Source organism: Linepithema humile, chromosome 3 (genome assembly GCF_040581485.1).
Source record: "Linepithema humile isolate Giens D197 chromosome 3, Lhum_UNIL_v1.0, whole genome shotgun sequence".
Taxonomy (NCBI): Eukaryota; Metazoa; Arthropoda; class Insecta; order Hymenoptera; family Formicidae; genus Linepithema; species Linepithema humile.
In genome coordinates, this window is record NC_090130.1 from 5,216,675 (window position 1) to 5,235,326 (window position 18,652).

The 18,652-nt window shown below is 34.8% G+C and overlaps 1 protein-coding gene across 2 annotated transcripts in view; it reads right to left on the reverse strand.

Annotated features, from left to right (window-relative positions):
* MCU (mitochondrial calcium uniporter) overlaps positions 1–18,544 on the reverse strand; it is a 53,154-nt gene extending 34,610 nt beyond the window's left edge. Inside the window, exons 1-3 of one of the 2 annotated variants that reach the window (XM_012374429.2) lie at positions 18,105–18,542; positions 6,770–6,873; positions 1,367–1,559 (exon numbers count right to left, since the gene is read on the reverse strand). In XM_012374429.2, the coding sequence (XP_012229852.2) occupies positions 1,367–1,469 (103 nt within the window). In that variant the 5' untranslated portion in view covers positions 1,470–1,559; positions 6,770–6,873; positions 18,105–18,542. Of the gene's footprint in view, positions 1–1,366; positions 1,560–6,769; positions 6,874–18,104 lie in introns of both variants that reach the window. The other variant, XM_012374425.2, reaches the window with a different exon arrangement.
* Between the last annotated feature and the right edge of the window lie 108 nt (positions 18,545–18,652).

The window sequence follows — 18,652 nt, forward strand, 5'->3', positions numbered from 1 at the left end:
CTGTCCTCATTAATTCCAACAGATTGTATAATTATAATTTTACTCTTTAAATGTCGTTGAACTTAAATTCAGAGCTTTTAACAATTTATTATTATATACTGTGACGTAAAATTATGCAAACGTATTTTTATAATTTTATTACTCTCTTATATCTTCTATCTGTAATTTATATTCCAATCAACACGCACAGCCAGAGGCGGAATAAATGTTATGTCACGAAAACTGGCTTATGCACACGACACATTTCGAAACACAAATTTCGAATTGAATGATACGTTGGAACTTCAGACGACACACAATGTTATTTTCGGCATTATACGTTCTCGTATACGTCAGAGTTGATTTTATCGATTCGGTCTAAACTTCAAAGGAAGATCTTGGCAAGCAAGTTCGCAGTCTGGAATGTTTTAAGGTGGATTCACAGCAAACCGTATTGAATCTCACCATAATTATAATTTGCAAGAAAAATTAATAATACCAATAGTATTTCATTATTAATATAAACTTAACGTAATAATAATATTAAGGAGGACAAATTTCACAAAATTGCATATAAAGTCTAAAATTTTAATCTATATTGTGCATGTATGCAAAAAAAAATCACAAATGATCTCGTATGCGTTAAATCTTTTAACGATGTAAATGGATAAACGCAACAACACCTGTTGTTTAACAGAGTTGTTACGATTTTATTTTGAAGCGAATACTTCGCAGTCGTAAATACGAGCTTCATAAAAGTGCTTTCGGTGTGAATCCAGCATTAAGTGTTATACTATGGGTTGAAGAGTATTGTAAAATGTATACTGAGAGCTTTGTGCAGTGTGATGGGGACAGTAAAGCGAACTCTGAGTAAATGCTCTCATTGGAATTTTAGTGAAGAATGTTGCACAACTATCTTACGCGCCCGTCTAAAAGAATTCATTTTTAGTGCGTCTCATCTTTACGGAGATGAAAAACTTGCAAATGTTTTGCGCTAGTGCTTAGCCGACACGCAATCGCAGCTGCTTCAGCTTTTATGTCCAATAAGAGAATGTTTTGGTTAATACAATAAGAACTATATTTGCACATCTACATATCATTTGCAAATTAATCCCTGCGAATGTTCCAATGGCGCTAAATATTTGCATAAGCTTTGAAAACATTAAAATTGCATGCCGTGCAAAATTATTGCGGATTGCACAGCAACTTAACATCAAAAATTCATATTAAAACATACGTTTCTAACAATAAAATTTGTCGCATTTGTTACGATATTGTAGAGCTAATAATACAAGAGAAAATAATTTTGTTTGTTATTGCATCCTGTTTTGCAGCAAAATCGTCGCTGCTGTGTTTGCACGTTCTTAATATAAGGAATATAACTCACCGGCTGATTCGGCACTCTGGCTCTCTATGTTTTCTGCCGACGTAGCGCTTGCAGTTTTCTTCGTTTGTTTTTCCGTGGCTTTAGGCTCATTCAGTTGTTTCATCAAAAGTGGATTTAACGTCGGCGAATAGGAACTGGCCGTTAGGGAAAAGGTCCTGTGAGAGATGTGCCACCACCGTCGGCACCATGTTTCCTGAAACAGCACCAGCAATTTCCGTTGCAGCTTATATATTTTTATGGATATAGATAGATGTATACACATAAATGCGGAAAAGCGAAAACATATTATTAGAATAGAGTAAAGTCGCTAAATATAAGCCAGTTGAATATGGTTTCGATTATTCTGTTCAGCGAAGCCTATAATCGTCGGTGTATGGCGCCGGTTCATGGTCCTTTAATGCTTCATAGCTATATTTATCGATTATCCGATAAACCGCAATAATAATTTATAGACAAATACAAAGCTTCATTAACAAAAACAATGATTTGCTTTAAATCGATTAAAATGTTCAAATGAATATCATTTATTTACCCCTCGGCAATTTTGAACTAGCTTTACTACAATGTTTGCATTCGTAATATACGTATATATTCAAACGTATTCGTTATTAGATTGTTTCATATTCAATATCATAATAACATTTTGCGATGCAAGCTGCATTACCGAACATGTATAAAGCAATGTATAATTTATATTACAAGTCGTTATTTTTATATAACTCTAGCAATGCATTTTCCCAAAAATCTGTTTTACTCGGTTTATAAGCTCAATTTTATATTTCGCGTATGTGTACTTGAAAATATGTCAAGCACGAAATCGCTGCACGAGAAGCATGCATAATATTCACCTTAGAACATGAAAACGCAATATTGGATGACGGAAATTTTGTGGAAAATAACGTAACGATGTTTAATGTAAAAATGTAATCATGGCGCTACAGAAATTGCTACACGCTTCCAAAATAGCGACATCAATTCTCGTAATGTAAACACTTTCTTACCGTAGAAATTGAATTTTAAATTAATTGTATGGTAATAAGTAACGTGTGTTGTATGGCGTATAAATGCTTTTTACTGGATTAAATAAAATTGAGTGAATTTAATCTCTCCAGGAGATGTATCTTTATTCCAATATTTCGATAGCACTGCATCGTCTCTCCAAGGAGAATCGTTATTTTTAGATACACGCAGGTGTGGAAGAAGTCGATTCGTTGAGAACGGGAGATAAATAATACATAAGAGTTCGTTTTAGGGTCCAAATCAACGCGCACATCTCTTTTAAATTTTATTGTGGGAAATTGTGTGAATATTATTCAATCGGCGAAGTTTTATGGCGAGAAAAAATCAAAAATAATAGTATATTTTATAAAACAACATAAATAATAAATGATTCAATGAAATAATTCAAATTCTTGAAGAAAACTGATAATAAACAAATAAAAAATGTTTGATCATCAATTAAAAATTAGTTTTTTTAAATCTACAATATTTGCAACTATAACAATCGCAATTTATTGCCGATTGTCGTCTGCAAGAAAGCCTTTCGAAATTAGTTTGCTTTTTAATCTGCTGTAAATTAAAAAAATGTCATCTTGAAAACTAATATTCTTTTCTGCGCGCTATTTGCTCGTGTCCACTACTTCCATGATGAAGCAATAGCAGAGCCAATAAGTATAAATAAAATTACACGGCTGGACATATAAGCAATTTCTACGAATGCATGTTTCACGGGCTTCGCCGGGCAACTTTTCTTTCATGCGAATCGTGAGGGAACTGCAGATGCATAACCCTACGTGCGTGGAATTAAAGACGTCCACGCGGGTGTTTTTTTTAAGAGTGAAGAGACATCTGAGAAATGAGAGATGTCTGAGAGTTCTGAGAACTTCATCCATTTGTCTCTCCCTCTTTCGAAAGCGTTTAACCCTTAAGACTTTCACATGCTGTTTGGCCCGATGGCCCAGTTTCTTTATTCCCTGTGTCTCCTCTTACTTCCGATGCGTTCATCCCCGACGGTTTCCCGTGAACTGTCGCTATCGATTCCACTGCGGCAATGGTATTCGCAGGAATTATATTTGCATCGCGCAGCAAGTCGGCCAGACAACTTTGAAATTTCTAGTAAACTATGTAACACATCTGGCACGTAGGGTCTATATCGACGATATCCATCACTGTGCAGCGTCCGCTGTACATCTCGGTCGCAGCCGTTACTTATGCATAATCGATGACATAAATTTTTAAATGTGTAACAATGTCCATAGCGCGAATTAGAAATTCGATCGATACGCTCTGATGTGTACTGCTATTAAAGCCAACGCAAATCACACCGAGAGACATGCTATCATCGATTGTCAAACATAATCGCTGTGGCACTTTCTTCTGACTACGCCCAGCGATATGAAATGTAGCGATAGATTTTAAAACAATTCTTTTATCAGAAAAATATTTTTATGTAATTTAAGATATTAAAATAATTTAGGCATTAATAAAAAAAAGTTTAGTAGACATGAAAGATTATCTCCCGCTGTTTATTTCGGAGTCTGCACTTTCTGAGAAGTATCACGTTTCTTGATTTATGGAGACATTCAATCTGCTTTTATCTGCCGAAGCGAAAATAGAATCTAAATTTCTCAAGGAATTACACTATGCGTTCGCCCTCTATAATTTCTAAATGTGTGGCGACGTATCCGATTTCTAAAAATCAAGTTGGGTGTGTCTGCTCATCCTCATGAAATATGATAATTTCCATGACGTGAGTGCATCGTACACTCTAATTTAAGTAGTACTTCTAATTATAGTGTCTGGTTTACAAGCACTCAACTTGCGTCCTATCCTATGTCCGTACTTAAGTAATTACGCGTGCAATTTGGTCGTCTGCCAAAAAATAGAAAGCACAACTGTCTGATGAAGATATTATACAATTCTCGCTCATTGCCAAGATATCATCTTTATTAATAATTGTAAAAAAGCACATAAGAGATTTTATTCAAAAATAATGTCGCGTTTATGAGAAAACATATGTCTACTGCAATCGTGATATTAAAAATGCCATTTTTATATCACAGTTGCTAAAAATTCATATAATAAAATTGTCATAAAAATAAAAAATATTTATTATTAAATTATTATTAAATAATAGAATAATTTCTGCAAAAATTGTTAAACTGTTTAAACAAATTATTATTGTAATTGCTAGAGATACGCGAATTGTTTAATAATATTCTATGTTAGACATAATGAGATATGCATTCATTACATCTAACCTTAACAAACCTCAGATCAAGTGCCTAGTCATTCTGGCTGAGGCAACTCCTTAATTGGGTACCTGCGAAACTGAATTTCACATGTGCGGTTACCGCACGGACTTCCTCTCAGAATATACTCGGCAGCGAAATATTAGATATGTGCCTAGAAATCGTGTCGATCCAGAACTCAATATCACTGCGTTTCATACATATTCACCGTTACAACTTTTCTTGTTTCATGCATTATTAATAAATCAATTTCTCAACATCTACTCGTGCGGATATCAGCTTCGAATTTCCGCGAAGTTTATCAGATATAATGCGTGTTGTTATAACAAGTAATAAAGTTATGCCATGATGACAAAGCCGAAACAGAACGTGTGTTATTTTGCAATTTTTAATGACCATCAAGACAATTTCATCCTCTGCTTAATCTTTTGCCCATTTCAGTGGTATATTTGTTAGTTTTCAAACCGGATCACCGTTTTTCATCACACAACGTTGAAGGACATATAACATATATCTTTCTCACGGCTGAAAGCGGCAGGTAATTTACGACCAGTGTAAGAGATATGATATATAAAGATACTACATTTTTCTTTTGTCCATGTGTGACGCGAAAATGTAAGTTGTAGAAGAAGAAAGGAAAGAATGCGATAACAAAATGGAACCCTGGAGAAAGCTTCCTCGCAACACGGCGGGGCTGTAGAAAATCAATTGCGAAAAAAATTTCCTTTTTTTTTACGAAACATCAGCTGATTCGCAGCGTGAAGTGTATAGATACTGTCCATATAATACCACTTTTGATTTATTAGACATTCATGACGCGATTAAATAGTGATCAAGTAGCTCTGTTTTCTTAGTAATTGATGTGGGAATATTCTTCGTCCGTACGAGTGCAGCGATAAGCATTTCATTATTTTGCCGTGCCTTCAATGCGCAGAGGCGATACGCCCTTTCAATCAACATCGCCCTCAACCACCATTACACGGGCTGAAAACATTTTCCGCGGCGTATGCTGAGTGAAGCTGGACGCCGCGGATGAGATCGATGGAGTGATGTGGCAATGGTAAAGTCAAGTGTACGTTTGTGTTCGAACCGGAGCTCCGCGGTATTAAATCCGTCCAACTTGCGGCCTTTCCGCTTGTTGTTGTCGCGCACACACCAACGCGCACGTAGGTGATATATATACACACCTATACCGTTTTCTATCCTTCGATTTGCACTATAAAGCATATCAGCGTCGAATTGCAAAAAACGCACGGTGATTCTATTACTGTCACAAAGAGCATTTTGTTGAATATTTCAAAACAATGCTGGATTTTTCAAAACAATGACAAATTGCATTTTGCGCGGTGTCAAATGCATCGTTTTATTTATTTTTCTGCGCGTATCGATGTTCATGCGCTATTAACTTTAAATAGCCAGATGAAGTTCTAGGATTTGGAAAACTGGAGGAACGATTTTTCGATCAAACGAAGCGTGAAAGGATCTGGTGACAGAGTAGTTTATACCCTACATTTCCTTCGAGACTTGAGGAAGTATCGATAAACCCTTTTGCTTGGCTGGCGTTATTAAACTATAAAAATTGTATGTTAAAAATTTCATCGATTAGCAGATAAAAACACTGTACGCATCATTATATAGTATTATAACAATATCACAATAAATAAATAATTATTAAAAAACTTCTTATATTAGAATTTTTCGCCATATAACGGCAAAGTTTAATGATTTTTTACGATAGATTTTAAACAGTATTTACAATAAAAGTAAATGCTCAAAACCACATTTGGTTTTATCATGATGATACTTTATTTAATAAAAACTACTTTTGAGTAAAATTTATACACTTAATGGAAATTATCTAGCATATAAAATTACTTCTGGTATATAAAAGCCACTTTGTCATATATCTTGTAAAAGATACACAAAAATGCGTGCAGCTTTTTTCCGATAATCAATAAATATTGGAAATACGCATTGTACGCGTGTGCTCTAATCTGTTTGATTAAAAGTTAGCATAATATATATAAATACTATTAAAGAAAGTTAAAAATTAATATACAATCAATATACACAATCAATACACAAAAATGTTCGCGGAAATTCAGAACAATTAAATAATATTTGTTGTCTTTTCGAATCAAGGAATACTTACTCAGTTTTTGGCCGGGCCATCCATTACGATCGTTAAGTAAATTTAAGCTCGAATTGCGGCAATTGCATGCGCAGATTACATGTCATTTGTAATCTTCTAGACACCTAAAAATTACAATAGACGTAATCTAATACAAAGTCAAATCCAGTTACGCGAGACAATAAAATATAAGAAAAAATTAGTTTTCGCTTATAAAATATGAAGTTTTATATTCGTGAAATAGGATTTTAAAATTATTGAGATAAAGATGTTTTTTTTCGCCACAATATATTACATTTATCTTCATAAAATGTGTTCTAAGTTTCGAAGATTTATGATTCCATATATAAACCGTGGTTAACCGCAAAAATAATTTGATAAAAATAATTTAATAAAATAAATACAAACAGTGGATACTGCATGTAACGAAGCGTATGTAATCAAAAGAGGATTTGTTTTCATCAAGAGAAACCATAATTCGTGATATGAAGTTTGAATTTATGATTCTCCAGTAGATCCCTCATTCAGACGCGCCCTTCTCGCAGTAACAACTCATCTCCATATCAACTTCATTATATCTATCCTATTTTCCTTTTAGATATTTTTTTATGTCTAGTGGCATGACAGTTATATCTGCTTCATCAAACCACAATTAAGGACCTTTTGCATCGGTCGACAAAATATATTTAAAAAAATAATAAATGCATATGCAAAACTCTTCGTTTGGAGTAAAAATTTACATCATTAACTTGGCCATTCATATTCCGAATAGAAAAATATTTCTGGTTCACAGCAATCAGTGATAATTTGAGTATTTTATTCATCACAAGCCAACGTTGCTCAAATATTTGTCAAAGGAAATATTTGTTTATATGTTTGTAGTTGTCTAAATCAAATGGGGTTGTCTAAATAAAATTAACTCTGCATTTTGTATTATCTACTGATCACAATCTCCATTAAATAAAATTACAGAAGGGAATATGTTTGACTGCCCGATTTAATGGCTACTAACTCCTGCAACTACCTATACCCTTTACGATCTTCGATCGCTGTAGGTACACATACGAGGAAAACTACCAAACAAACTAGATATTATTTTTGTAAATAAAAGTTACGCGTTTATGAAAAATTGCTTCCTGCGCTCGCGGTCGAAGTTACACGTAATATATATTACACGTATAACAAACTATCTCGTAAAATACATAGCTTTGATGTAGGTTAACGGCTGAGTTAACACTAGTAAAATTCGCCATGTTTATTATGTAGGGTGGACCGCATTACGCGCGTTATAACGGTTATTAAGCGAGTAATAATGGGGTGGTAATTCCTAAATAGTTTCCTTCACTCTCTTACGATCACAGCGCGAAGGATATTTTCGTAAACAAAGACAGCTTCAATTGCGTATTTAAAATAAATAGCTTTGAACATTACTCGTTATGCAAGGTAAACCTGTTATACAGAATAAATATATAAAAAAATTATTTGCAATGGTTTGATTTATGTTTGAGTTGTTTTGGAGCAAAAATTATTTTCATATACTTTCTTATTTAAACAAAACAACAAATTAGTTGCGCACGACAAAAACTCTTGCAATATTTTTGCAATTACGATCAAAATTGTCAGAAAAGAATTCGTTTTCCGAACGCAGTGATTATTACCCCGTAGTCGACTATTAAATTAATTGCTGCGTGATATATTTCTTTATTACGGCACGTTGTACTCAGCTGGAAATAAAGCCGAATAAATCCGTGGTCGTGCAGCGAACAATGTACGAGTTCGGACTACGCAGACTTAAAATTTCAATTACGCAGCAGGGAATGAATCTCGTGATATTCAGCTTCAATCTCGGAAATTACTGTGGTTGCTTTCTACGTGTCGGTAGCTTGTTGGAATTCGCAGAAAGGTATTCTAACAAACGAGATTCATTCCACGTGCATCAATGACATAATATCGATATCTGTGGCAAATAAAAAAAAAACCGATGAAATATTTGCACACTCGAATGCATATTGAGAAAACAATTATTACTGGTTATCATCGTTTCACCATTGCTCATTATTTTTCACGGTATGCGAGCAAAATGTCTCGTTTGCTTAAGAGAGCAGCGAGGAAAGCAAGAGTCATCCACGCGGTAGAATCGGTTGGGGCGGAGAGAGAGTGCAGTGGAACAGATCGATGTACATGGCGCCCGCCTGCCGCAGCCTCCGCAGTCTGAAGCCGCGTAACGGTTATGTCAACCTGTAGACGGTGTGAGACCAGCAGTTTTCGCACAATGTTTACGCTTTGCTACTTTTTACTTAGCGCGTCTAGCGTTTGCCATTAATTATTCAATCGCTATTAACAAATCGCGCAATCGGCGATCAGTAATGTTAGACTCGACATAAATCTAACAACGTACTTACAACAGCTGCACTTAGCAGTTTCATCTCAATAAGAAATGCGAGTTTCATCGCTCGATAGTCCACAGCTGTTTAACATAATCCGTACAATATAATTGTCGCGCTACGTCTGCGTACTACAACGCCGTAAATTTTATCACCATCGGAAATCGACGAAGCCGCAGAAAGTTCTTAATGATATCGCATCTTTGGAATAAAGTAATTACTTTACGAAGCGCGGGAGTAATTATAGAAGATTAATGATCTTACGATATAATAGTGGTTTAAAAAACATTCGGCTAACTTTAATTATCGCTTAATTAAGAAAAGCGAATCGATAAAGCTACGGCTAAACAAATAAGAAAGTGTACATTGACAAACGACATCAGGCATTTCAAACGGCATTTCATTAAATTAGATGTCTAGCTGGTTGTTTCGTGTTCAAGTATTTGAAAAGACGTAACTTTAACGAACGACATTTTCGGGTCATGAGATGCAGCTGTCGGAGTGCATCTCTCACACCTTCGTAATGTTCGATATTTATTGACACAAAAGATAAGCTTTCCCGGTCCCATCTGGCAGCAACGGCGCTTAGCTAATTCCGTACCTGTCTCCCTTTTAACCTGACATGTCGGTGGCAAGTAAAATTATGTGCCAACGCGATTAGATAAGTGGAAAACATGGAACCGAGTGAATGAAATTAAAAGTGAGCGCGTCATATTCGAGATAAATCTGAATAAAAAGTGCATGTTAAATGCTGCATAATTTATTGCATTGCATTTTTTTTGGACTGCCAAAATAGCTGCTATTATTGATTTTTGCATACAAATCTAAGTGTATCTAAAGTAACTTAAATATTCCTGTCTGTAAAGTCCTGTCAAGAACGTTATGCAGCAATATATGCTGATGATGAGTTAAACAAGACATTGTTTACTAAAACGTTTATGTCGCAGTGCAAAGCCAGGCAAACAAGATGTCGTAATTAAGGCTGGATTAGCAGCTCATGCGTATAGAACAATGACGGAGGACAAATGACGTATTCCGCTTCAGTTTATCCTGAGCAATCTTAAGCTCGGGATAAATAACATTATTCAAAATGAAATACACAACTCCCGTGAGCGGTCTATACAATTTTCATAACGAACAAGTTGTTCTACTTCTCATCATTATTTTATTACATTCTTTGATCAATTCAAAGTCCATAATCTTTCCTTAATTCAAATTTAATTAAGTTTACCATTATTCTTTTTTATTTAGCAATTTTTTATTTAGAAGCAAATAAAACCTAAAAATTGATCATAATATGTTTAGAGAAAGAAATTCGATAAAGCATTATATTGCTCGTAACAAAGTTGATTTTTACTTGACTATATAATACAAGGACTTCAATATATTTCAGAAGAATTCTTTTGTTTCCTAGCGTTACACAGAAAGAACCACGCATTGGAGACATTGAAAAACATGCAAACCTACTTGGCAAAGTATCTAAATAAAGGTTGCCAAAGAGTGCGTATACTTTCATACTTCCAAGACTGCAGTGCCGCTGTGAAATATCGCGAGATGCGGATGTTTCTTTATGTGGAAATCGCTCGCTAATATGAAATCTAACGAAAGCAAAAGTCCTGCAGAATGCAGCTCCTTCAATATATATGATATTTACTCAATGTAGCTAGCGCCGTAAAACGACATCTATTTCCAGCGTTTGTGTATTTATGCGATACGGTCGCAGATGTGATATTACTTGAATTGTGCCCGTGAAAAGTGTAAAATGTATCGAGTGACACACGGGACCGTGTGGAGCGACTTATATAAATCGTAGACGTAAACTCCACGGGACAACAAAGTGCTAGCTATTACGTGTGTACTCCAACGTGAAACTTTAACAAAAACTGCGCGGAAAAGTGATACGCAGTATCCGCCAGGAAACTAGACTTTTCATCACAATAAAAATGTTTGTAAAATTTATCTTTGCTGGAGCAGAAATCGATACATCCGCCATTCGTAACAATGAAATGTCATCTGGGAATTACGTTCGAAGATAAATATTGCCTAGATTGTTGCGAAAACGTAAAGTTTAATTAATTATTAATATTTGCAAACATTACATTCTTTAATACTGTATTATATTAAATTTGTAACATTATATGTATAAATTATTCGATATTTTAGTGGCAAATTGGCATTATTTGTTTTCGTTCCAAAATAATCATATAATCATTCATTTCGCTGTATGCGAATTCAATCATTTACAGTTTAATTTTTATAGGTAGCAATTTATCTTCATAGAAGTCGTTATTGCTATCCTGTAAGATGCAATTTAAGATACTGTGTAAATGATGAAAAATACAAGAGTAATCGAACTGAAACTGTCCGACTTGGAAAGAAAAGTTATTAATAGCCCAAGAAAAGACATCTAAGATTTTTTTATTTCTTCTTCTCCCTTTCAATCTAACTTTTAAATAAGCAATAAAATCGATCGGTTTTTCAAAGATCTTATAACGTTATGAAAAGCGGTTACTCTATACAGCTCGAGCAGTTGCACGGGTTTTTGCCAAATCATTTAGTAGGTTAATGGAACTCGGCAAAAACTTTGCGTAACTTTTAAGCAAGAAAATCCAAGGAATAAATCATTTCTGTTAATAGGAATATCATCTTGTATTTATATTGTTTCTGAAAAAGCAATTAATTTTGATGCGCAAAATTGAAATTTTTTATTCATATTTTGGAAGCAATTTACAATTCATGAGAAAAATGAAATGATATTTTTGTAATAATTACCGCGCACTGTTTTTGACATTGATAAAACACGTGGACAATTTTTCGCGTCGGAAATGTTATCGAAAATGAATTTGGGATCACCGTATGTTACACCGAACGAATAATTCGTATCATCAACGTGTACAAAACTCAACGATGTGAATACATATATCGCACAAATCATATATCACGTTCATTTAAATTTTTAAAGCTGAAATAGAATTATTCCTGTTTCAAAAGAATCAGCCGTATGAAAGCTATACTATTTATGCAATATTCTTTTAACATTAACTATTGCAAGTACTTATATAAAAAATACTAATAAATAATTACTTGAATATTGTCTCATAATTTCACATACGTGCTTCTGAAAAGATATTTGTTAAGATTTTATTTCTAAATTACAAAAAATCTCAAAACTATTCTGCAATACCTTATCTACGCCGATACGCTAAATTTACTATTAATATTAGATTCCATTCATTTCATAATTTATAAGTCTAACTAATTAAATGAATTAATTATCTTATTAACCATTCAATTAGAACAATTAGCTTTATACGCAAGTTCGCATATTGCATAAACTATATTGCATATGTGACAAAGAACTTGCACAATTGTCATATTCCCAAGAAAATTGAATATGTATGTAAAAACCTCATTTGAACAATATTTATCGCATAATTCATAAATTTTTAGATTTATATCATATTTTACACATATTGCGCGCGCGTATGCTTTAAGAGTTCATTAATCTACATTACAAATGCAATTACATTGTGGCAAACCAAGTTATTCCGATAAATAGAACGAAATGTCGTCATCAATTACTAACGTGTCGTCAACAATATCGCGTATAGCGGCCGTTACGTCTTCAAACATGCTTGTCACTTTGAGTGAGTCAACAATTTTATGCAGATCAGCTGTTGTGTCGAGTGCGTCGGCATCGACGGCAACGCAGACAGAAGATCGATCGGCGAAAGTAACTTCGCGCTTCTTCTTGCGACTGTCGCATCGAATATTGCACAATATCGTGTGTGAAATGCGACGGTTGACCTGACCCGGCGGCAATTTGATCGAAGCGTATCGCAATCCGAATTGAAGCGAGTGAAACTCTTTTTCCGAATTGGAAAATGGATTGGCCTGGCTTCGAAGTAATCAGGTCGCGCACTTTTCCGCGGTATATCAATTAACGGGTTTCATTTCTTGTTCCATTTATATCTCTTTGCGCGAAACAATCCGCGAGCGAAGTGCTTTCTCTCCCGAGAAACGGTAGTTACGTGCAGTTCGTTGTGAAATATCACGTGACCTATAACGAGAATGCGAGAGTCCGCAATGTCTCAATGGAATACCAACTTGATGAGCTATTTTAAAAATGCAATCCAGCTCCGGTTTGTAATGACGTAATGTGCGTATCGCGATGACTACGGATGAGTCATTCAAACATCACACTACGTTCACTTTTCTCATACCGGCGCTTTCAACAACTGAATTTACACGTCATTTAATGCAAAAAATCGACAATGCTTAAACAGGGCGCGAAATGGAGCGATGCTCTTTAAACTTCTAAGATTTACGACAATACTTGAACGTAACTGGAACAAGCACAAGGAAAGCTGCTGAACTTTTTACGATTCTCCGTTGTATCATTAGTTATTATCCAATTTTTTTATCCATCGTAAAAAAACTTAAGAAAAAAATGTATGCGAGATTTTTGCTTTGAGTTCCAATTACGTTGTGTTTATCTTTCTAAATCCGTAATAATATTTTTACAACCAGGCTTTATCTCTATAATACTGTATTTGTCGAACATGATCTCCAATCGCATGACGTAAGAACTGGATGTATTTTCGGTATGATGACATAAGCAACTCCAAATAAAAGTCGCATCTGTACGCGAAGCATTACACCACCTACAAATTAGTCTATTTCTCGAAAACGTGAAAGTTATTCTAAGCTGGACTCGCTTCTACAAAGCTGTCAAAGTCGTCGCGAAACGTTTTTTTCTTTGCAGCGGCTTAAGAACGCAGAACGTTTTCGATGTGACGGCTCGAGGGGAAACTTTGAATATTTATAAATGCCGCGGAGACGATGGGAGATCGGAGACGGATTTATCCCGCTTGACATTTAACCGAGACATCTCGCAGCACGTTATCGACGCATATATGAAGACGCTCGTGAAGTACCGTTATGCTTCGCTAACATCCGCGATCCTGAAATTCTCCGGAATTATGGCACATCACTCGCAGGTTCTGGATCCTAGCCAGATCACCGGCACAGATTCGCGTCATATAACGCACACAGCAACGTTTTTTTGCTTTATACTAAAATACCGCATATTTAATATATAAGTCCTTTCTATATTTTTAATCTGCTGAAAAAAAGAAAACAAAAAAGACACTAATAATCTTCATATAATTCATGTCATATGTGACGTACGCGTACCAACTTTTTTAATTACATTTTTTGTGCATAAATTTAACTTTCATTAATTTCATATTTTACTTCATTTATTTTAAATTAAAATCTACATTCTCTGTGATTATTTTATATTACAGCCGTAATATTATTTCTTTGTATACTCAACAAGTTCTTCAGAAAACATTCTATTCTGGCATAAAAGTTACACACGCTTAATTTGTCAGATACAGAATACGAAAAAGAATTCATTTTTCACCGATATAATATGTAGTTCCGTTAGCTCACACTATTAGCATACACTTACAGAGGGGAGATATATTGCATCCGCAATGTCTAAATTGGACGATCAGGCTTGACCCATATTTTTCTAACTCGTTTTAGCATCGTGAATTTTTTGCTGTGCACTTCAATCTACACGAGCACCGAGGAAATAGCGAGAAATGAAATATTAGTATTAGTAGAAGAAATATTAACGTAGACGCTACGCTACCTGATTTATGCTTATCTATTTTTCGCTCGGAAAATATTTCTCTCCTAGGCGACGACGCGAGAAATAGATCCGGGATCGTTTAGCACGGCTTCGACAGAAGAGTGGTTCGCTTTTGTAGTGGAATGTGGTGTAACCCGGGAGATTCATCGAGAGAGCCCGGCATTATCGAAATTGCAATGTCTACATCAGGTACAGAGCGGTATTGTTCCCCGCAAGCGTTTCATTAGTTGGATAGCACCAAAAGCGCATTGTTTGGAAAATATTAGATATTGAATTTTCGTTATGCACCAGCTTTAGAAAACAAGCTTGTGTCAGAAGAATGATTAAATTACGCGATTAGGCGGTAAAATAAACATACATTTAATATACCATTGCGTTTCAATATTAATTCGTTGATTTGATTTCGGTAGTACTTCAAACTGGAGTGTTTGCCTCTTATGATTAATCTCGTGTTTCTCCACTGTATGGCATAAGGCCATTCAATTACTAGGAGCAACAGAGCATCGTATTCTTTGCAACTTGTTGGGATTTTGCGAGGACAGTCTATTTTTAAGTTGCGAAGAAATGTTAAAAATCGATTGACGGCGTGTTAAATATAATATCATGTTGTATATATGGTTTAATAGCTCGCGTTTTGAATGTTTATTTAAAATTTATTTTTTTACTAATTTTATTTCTTATAAAAAAATAGTTCTTACAAAAAAAATTAATATTTAAAAAATATGTAAAAAAGTTCATATTTCTATCATTCTTTTTGTTCTAGGAATTCTACATTAAAATTATTTTCTAGTTTCTAGTACGAGGAGAATACAGACGTATTCTTTGCTTTGAATTCTCCTCGTAAGCAACTCGGAAATGCAGTTATCAGCATTCTATGTACAACATTTAATACCGCAGGCAATATAACTTGCATTCGCGGATGTTAGAGAAGTTGTGAATAGAACACCGCCTATGCTGATAGTAGAGATATCGTTGGATTTGGACTATCTCTAAATCCATGAACAAACATTTCTCATATATGTTTCCCATATATATATATATGATAAGCGCAAATTGTATATATTTTGTACTAACGGTTTTGCATAAATTTTCAATTCTAAGAAATGTGTTATTTATCCTTGGCATCAATAAAAAAACATTTCACAATATTTGCAAGAATTTACATTATAAAATCTGATGTTTAATTGCCTAAAGGCTCATCTACAATGTACTCTTTGCTTCCTGTTTTTTGCTTTTTGTCTGTTATCTTTTTGCCTCTTTGAGCACTGTTTTACCGATAATCATGTTTCTTGTCACGTGTTTCTTATTTCTTACGAAGTTTGTCAACTTTTATCTCGAGCGACAGAAAACAAAGAAAATCGTATGACAACAATGGTATCGGATATTTATTTATTTTATTTAATCGATATTCATAGTTCATACATTAAAATTATCTTAAAATATTACCTTGAACATCATTAGTCAATAAGAGTGCTGTTGAATATTGATCTATGATTAATCAATGTGAAATAACATTTTTCTTCGGAAATTCAGAAGAAACAAATTGTACATGACAATGTTTCACAGTTCCATATGACAAAAGTACAAGAAACAAACAACAAAAAGCAGAAGGCACGAAACAAGACGCAAAAAGCACATTGTAGATGAGCCTTAATAGTCAAATCTTTGTGTTGTAAAATATCGAAAATTATATTATAATTATATATTTCGTTACGTTATAAAAAGTGAACATTATTACTTATTATTATATAATATTCATAGTTCAAAGTTTAAATTATTAGAAATATATGAATCGTAATAACATTTTGATTTTATTTTGTATTTTCAATTATTAAGTATTATGTTAATTAATGCCGAGGTACTGCAGATATAATCTGCGCAACGAAGACGCGCGTAAACACATATGCATGTATGTTGCCTTTTATCTTATAACCACACGATATTCTGTGTGATAGTAACGAGAAAAATGATAACATTAGCATGACTTTACATATACGGTTCATATGTTTCTCATTACAATGTTCTTAAATTCATAAAATATTAATCATTCTGAAAGAGAAATTATTGTGTGTGTGTTTATGTTTTTTTATGTTGCAAGAACATAAAAAAATAACTTAACCATTTGATATTTATTATGTATTTCATTATTTTTTATGTGTGTTAAATTTATTCTAAATATTTCATGAATAAAAAAAAATTTTTTAGATTATAAAAAATAAACTATTTTCTTATCCATATTTTTTCATTCATTGAATTAAAATTCTCCTCGCCAATCATCTTCAGAAGATTATAAGACTTTTCTAATATTAGAGAGATAATATTTTTTTGTGGTAAACATGATGTCAAGATTAAGAATAATTTGTAATGTTTCCTGGTAATGCACGTTTGCTACACGTATTTCGTATTAATTGTGCAAAGACGTGTCTACTAATATATCACGTTATCGCTTCACGATTCTGGAAGTATCGATTATTGAATTAGTCGAAGCATTCATGCACAAAATTACAAGAAATATTTCAGTAAAAGATGTAACAAAGATTTTATATATTACTCTCTAAATAATTAATCCGTCATAATAAAATATAATTTAATAAAATTATTAGTAACTATTGAGACTTTTGTAAATATTCGTATTACATATTACAATTTAATTATCTAATCCAATCTAATAATTATTTAATCTGATCTACCAGAAATTAGAAAGTAGTTTCTGAAACGACATGCGGAAGAAAATAAGATTTTTTTGTAGAAACACCTGAAAAACTTTGGAGCTCTTTGTATGCTCCTGGAATCGTGACCTAATCTTCTTACAAATACGGTTCTATTAACCTCACAAGGGTTCGTACACCCATTCGTGAGATGGAAATGCAGTGCCGCTAAAGGCGTTGCGTGCTTTTCGAAGGCGAATGTGTGATAAAGAGCGAGCTGCACACGCGAGCAGTTTGGAGGAGGGATTTCTATCGGTTACTACTAACGTGGTACAATCACTGAGTTAAGAGTGGGAGAAGCAGGATACCGGAGTGTCATGTTGTATATGTTGTCACAGCTATCGCAGCTACGAGTAGGACGGGGTGACACCTGAGCCCAGCGCGCGTAACATCAATTCGGTCTAATCCGCGCACGAGGATATTCAAAAGTAACCGATACCGGCTTTGAAGTAATCGATTCACATTGTATCTGTTCGACAACGCACGCCGAACATTTCGAACAATTCCGGAATATTTGACAAAATGCAACCGGCACTGACCGCGCTACGCCGTAGCATGGAGTGCACGCAGGTGCGGTTCGCAAAGTATGTCAACATACTCACCTTTTGGTACCTTCTCGTGGCGACCAGACGGTTCATCTCGCACCACCGCACGACGAAAATCGCCCGAAACGATACCGCTGCCATTTCGTTGCCGTTATCGAAAAAAACGAAGCACTTCGACGTACGTGTGAGCACTCACCGTTCGCGCTTCTCTCTCACGAGACACCGAAACACCACCTTGCCACCGTCGTACACTGTAGGGGAGACCAACGACCGGCTTTAAACGACTGCTATCCGCGAGCGACGGACGGCATCGCGCGCGTCGACTCGTCCCCGCGCCCGCAGCCCGAGACCCAGACCTTGCGGCGGCCGGCGATGTGACATGCGCGCCACCACGCCGCACTCGATGCATATTGGCCGAGCAGCCACGACTCCGTCTTCGCGGCACGTTGGAAAAATTTGAAACGCAACTTTGTGGAGAATATATTTCGAAGGAGAAAACCTGAAGATGTTATCGTTAGATTACCATTCGCAAAATCAATATTTGCCTAATGTGTTCTTGATCGACCTGTGATTCCTATATAATAGACTGTTTACTGTGATAATAG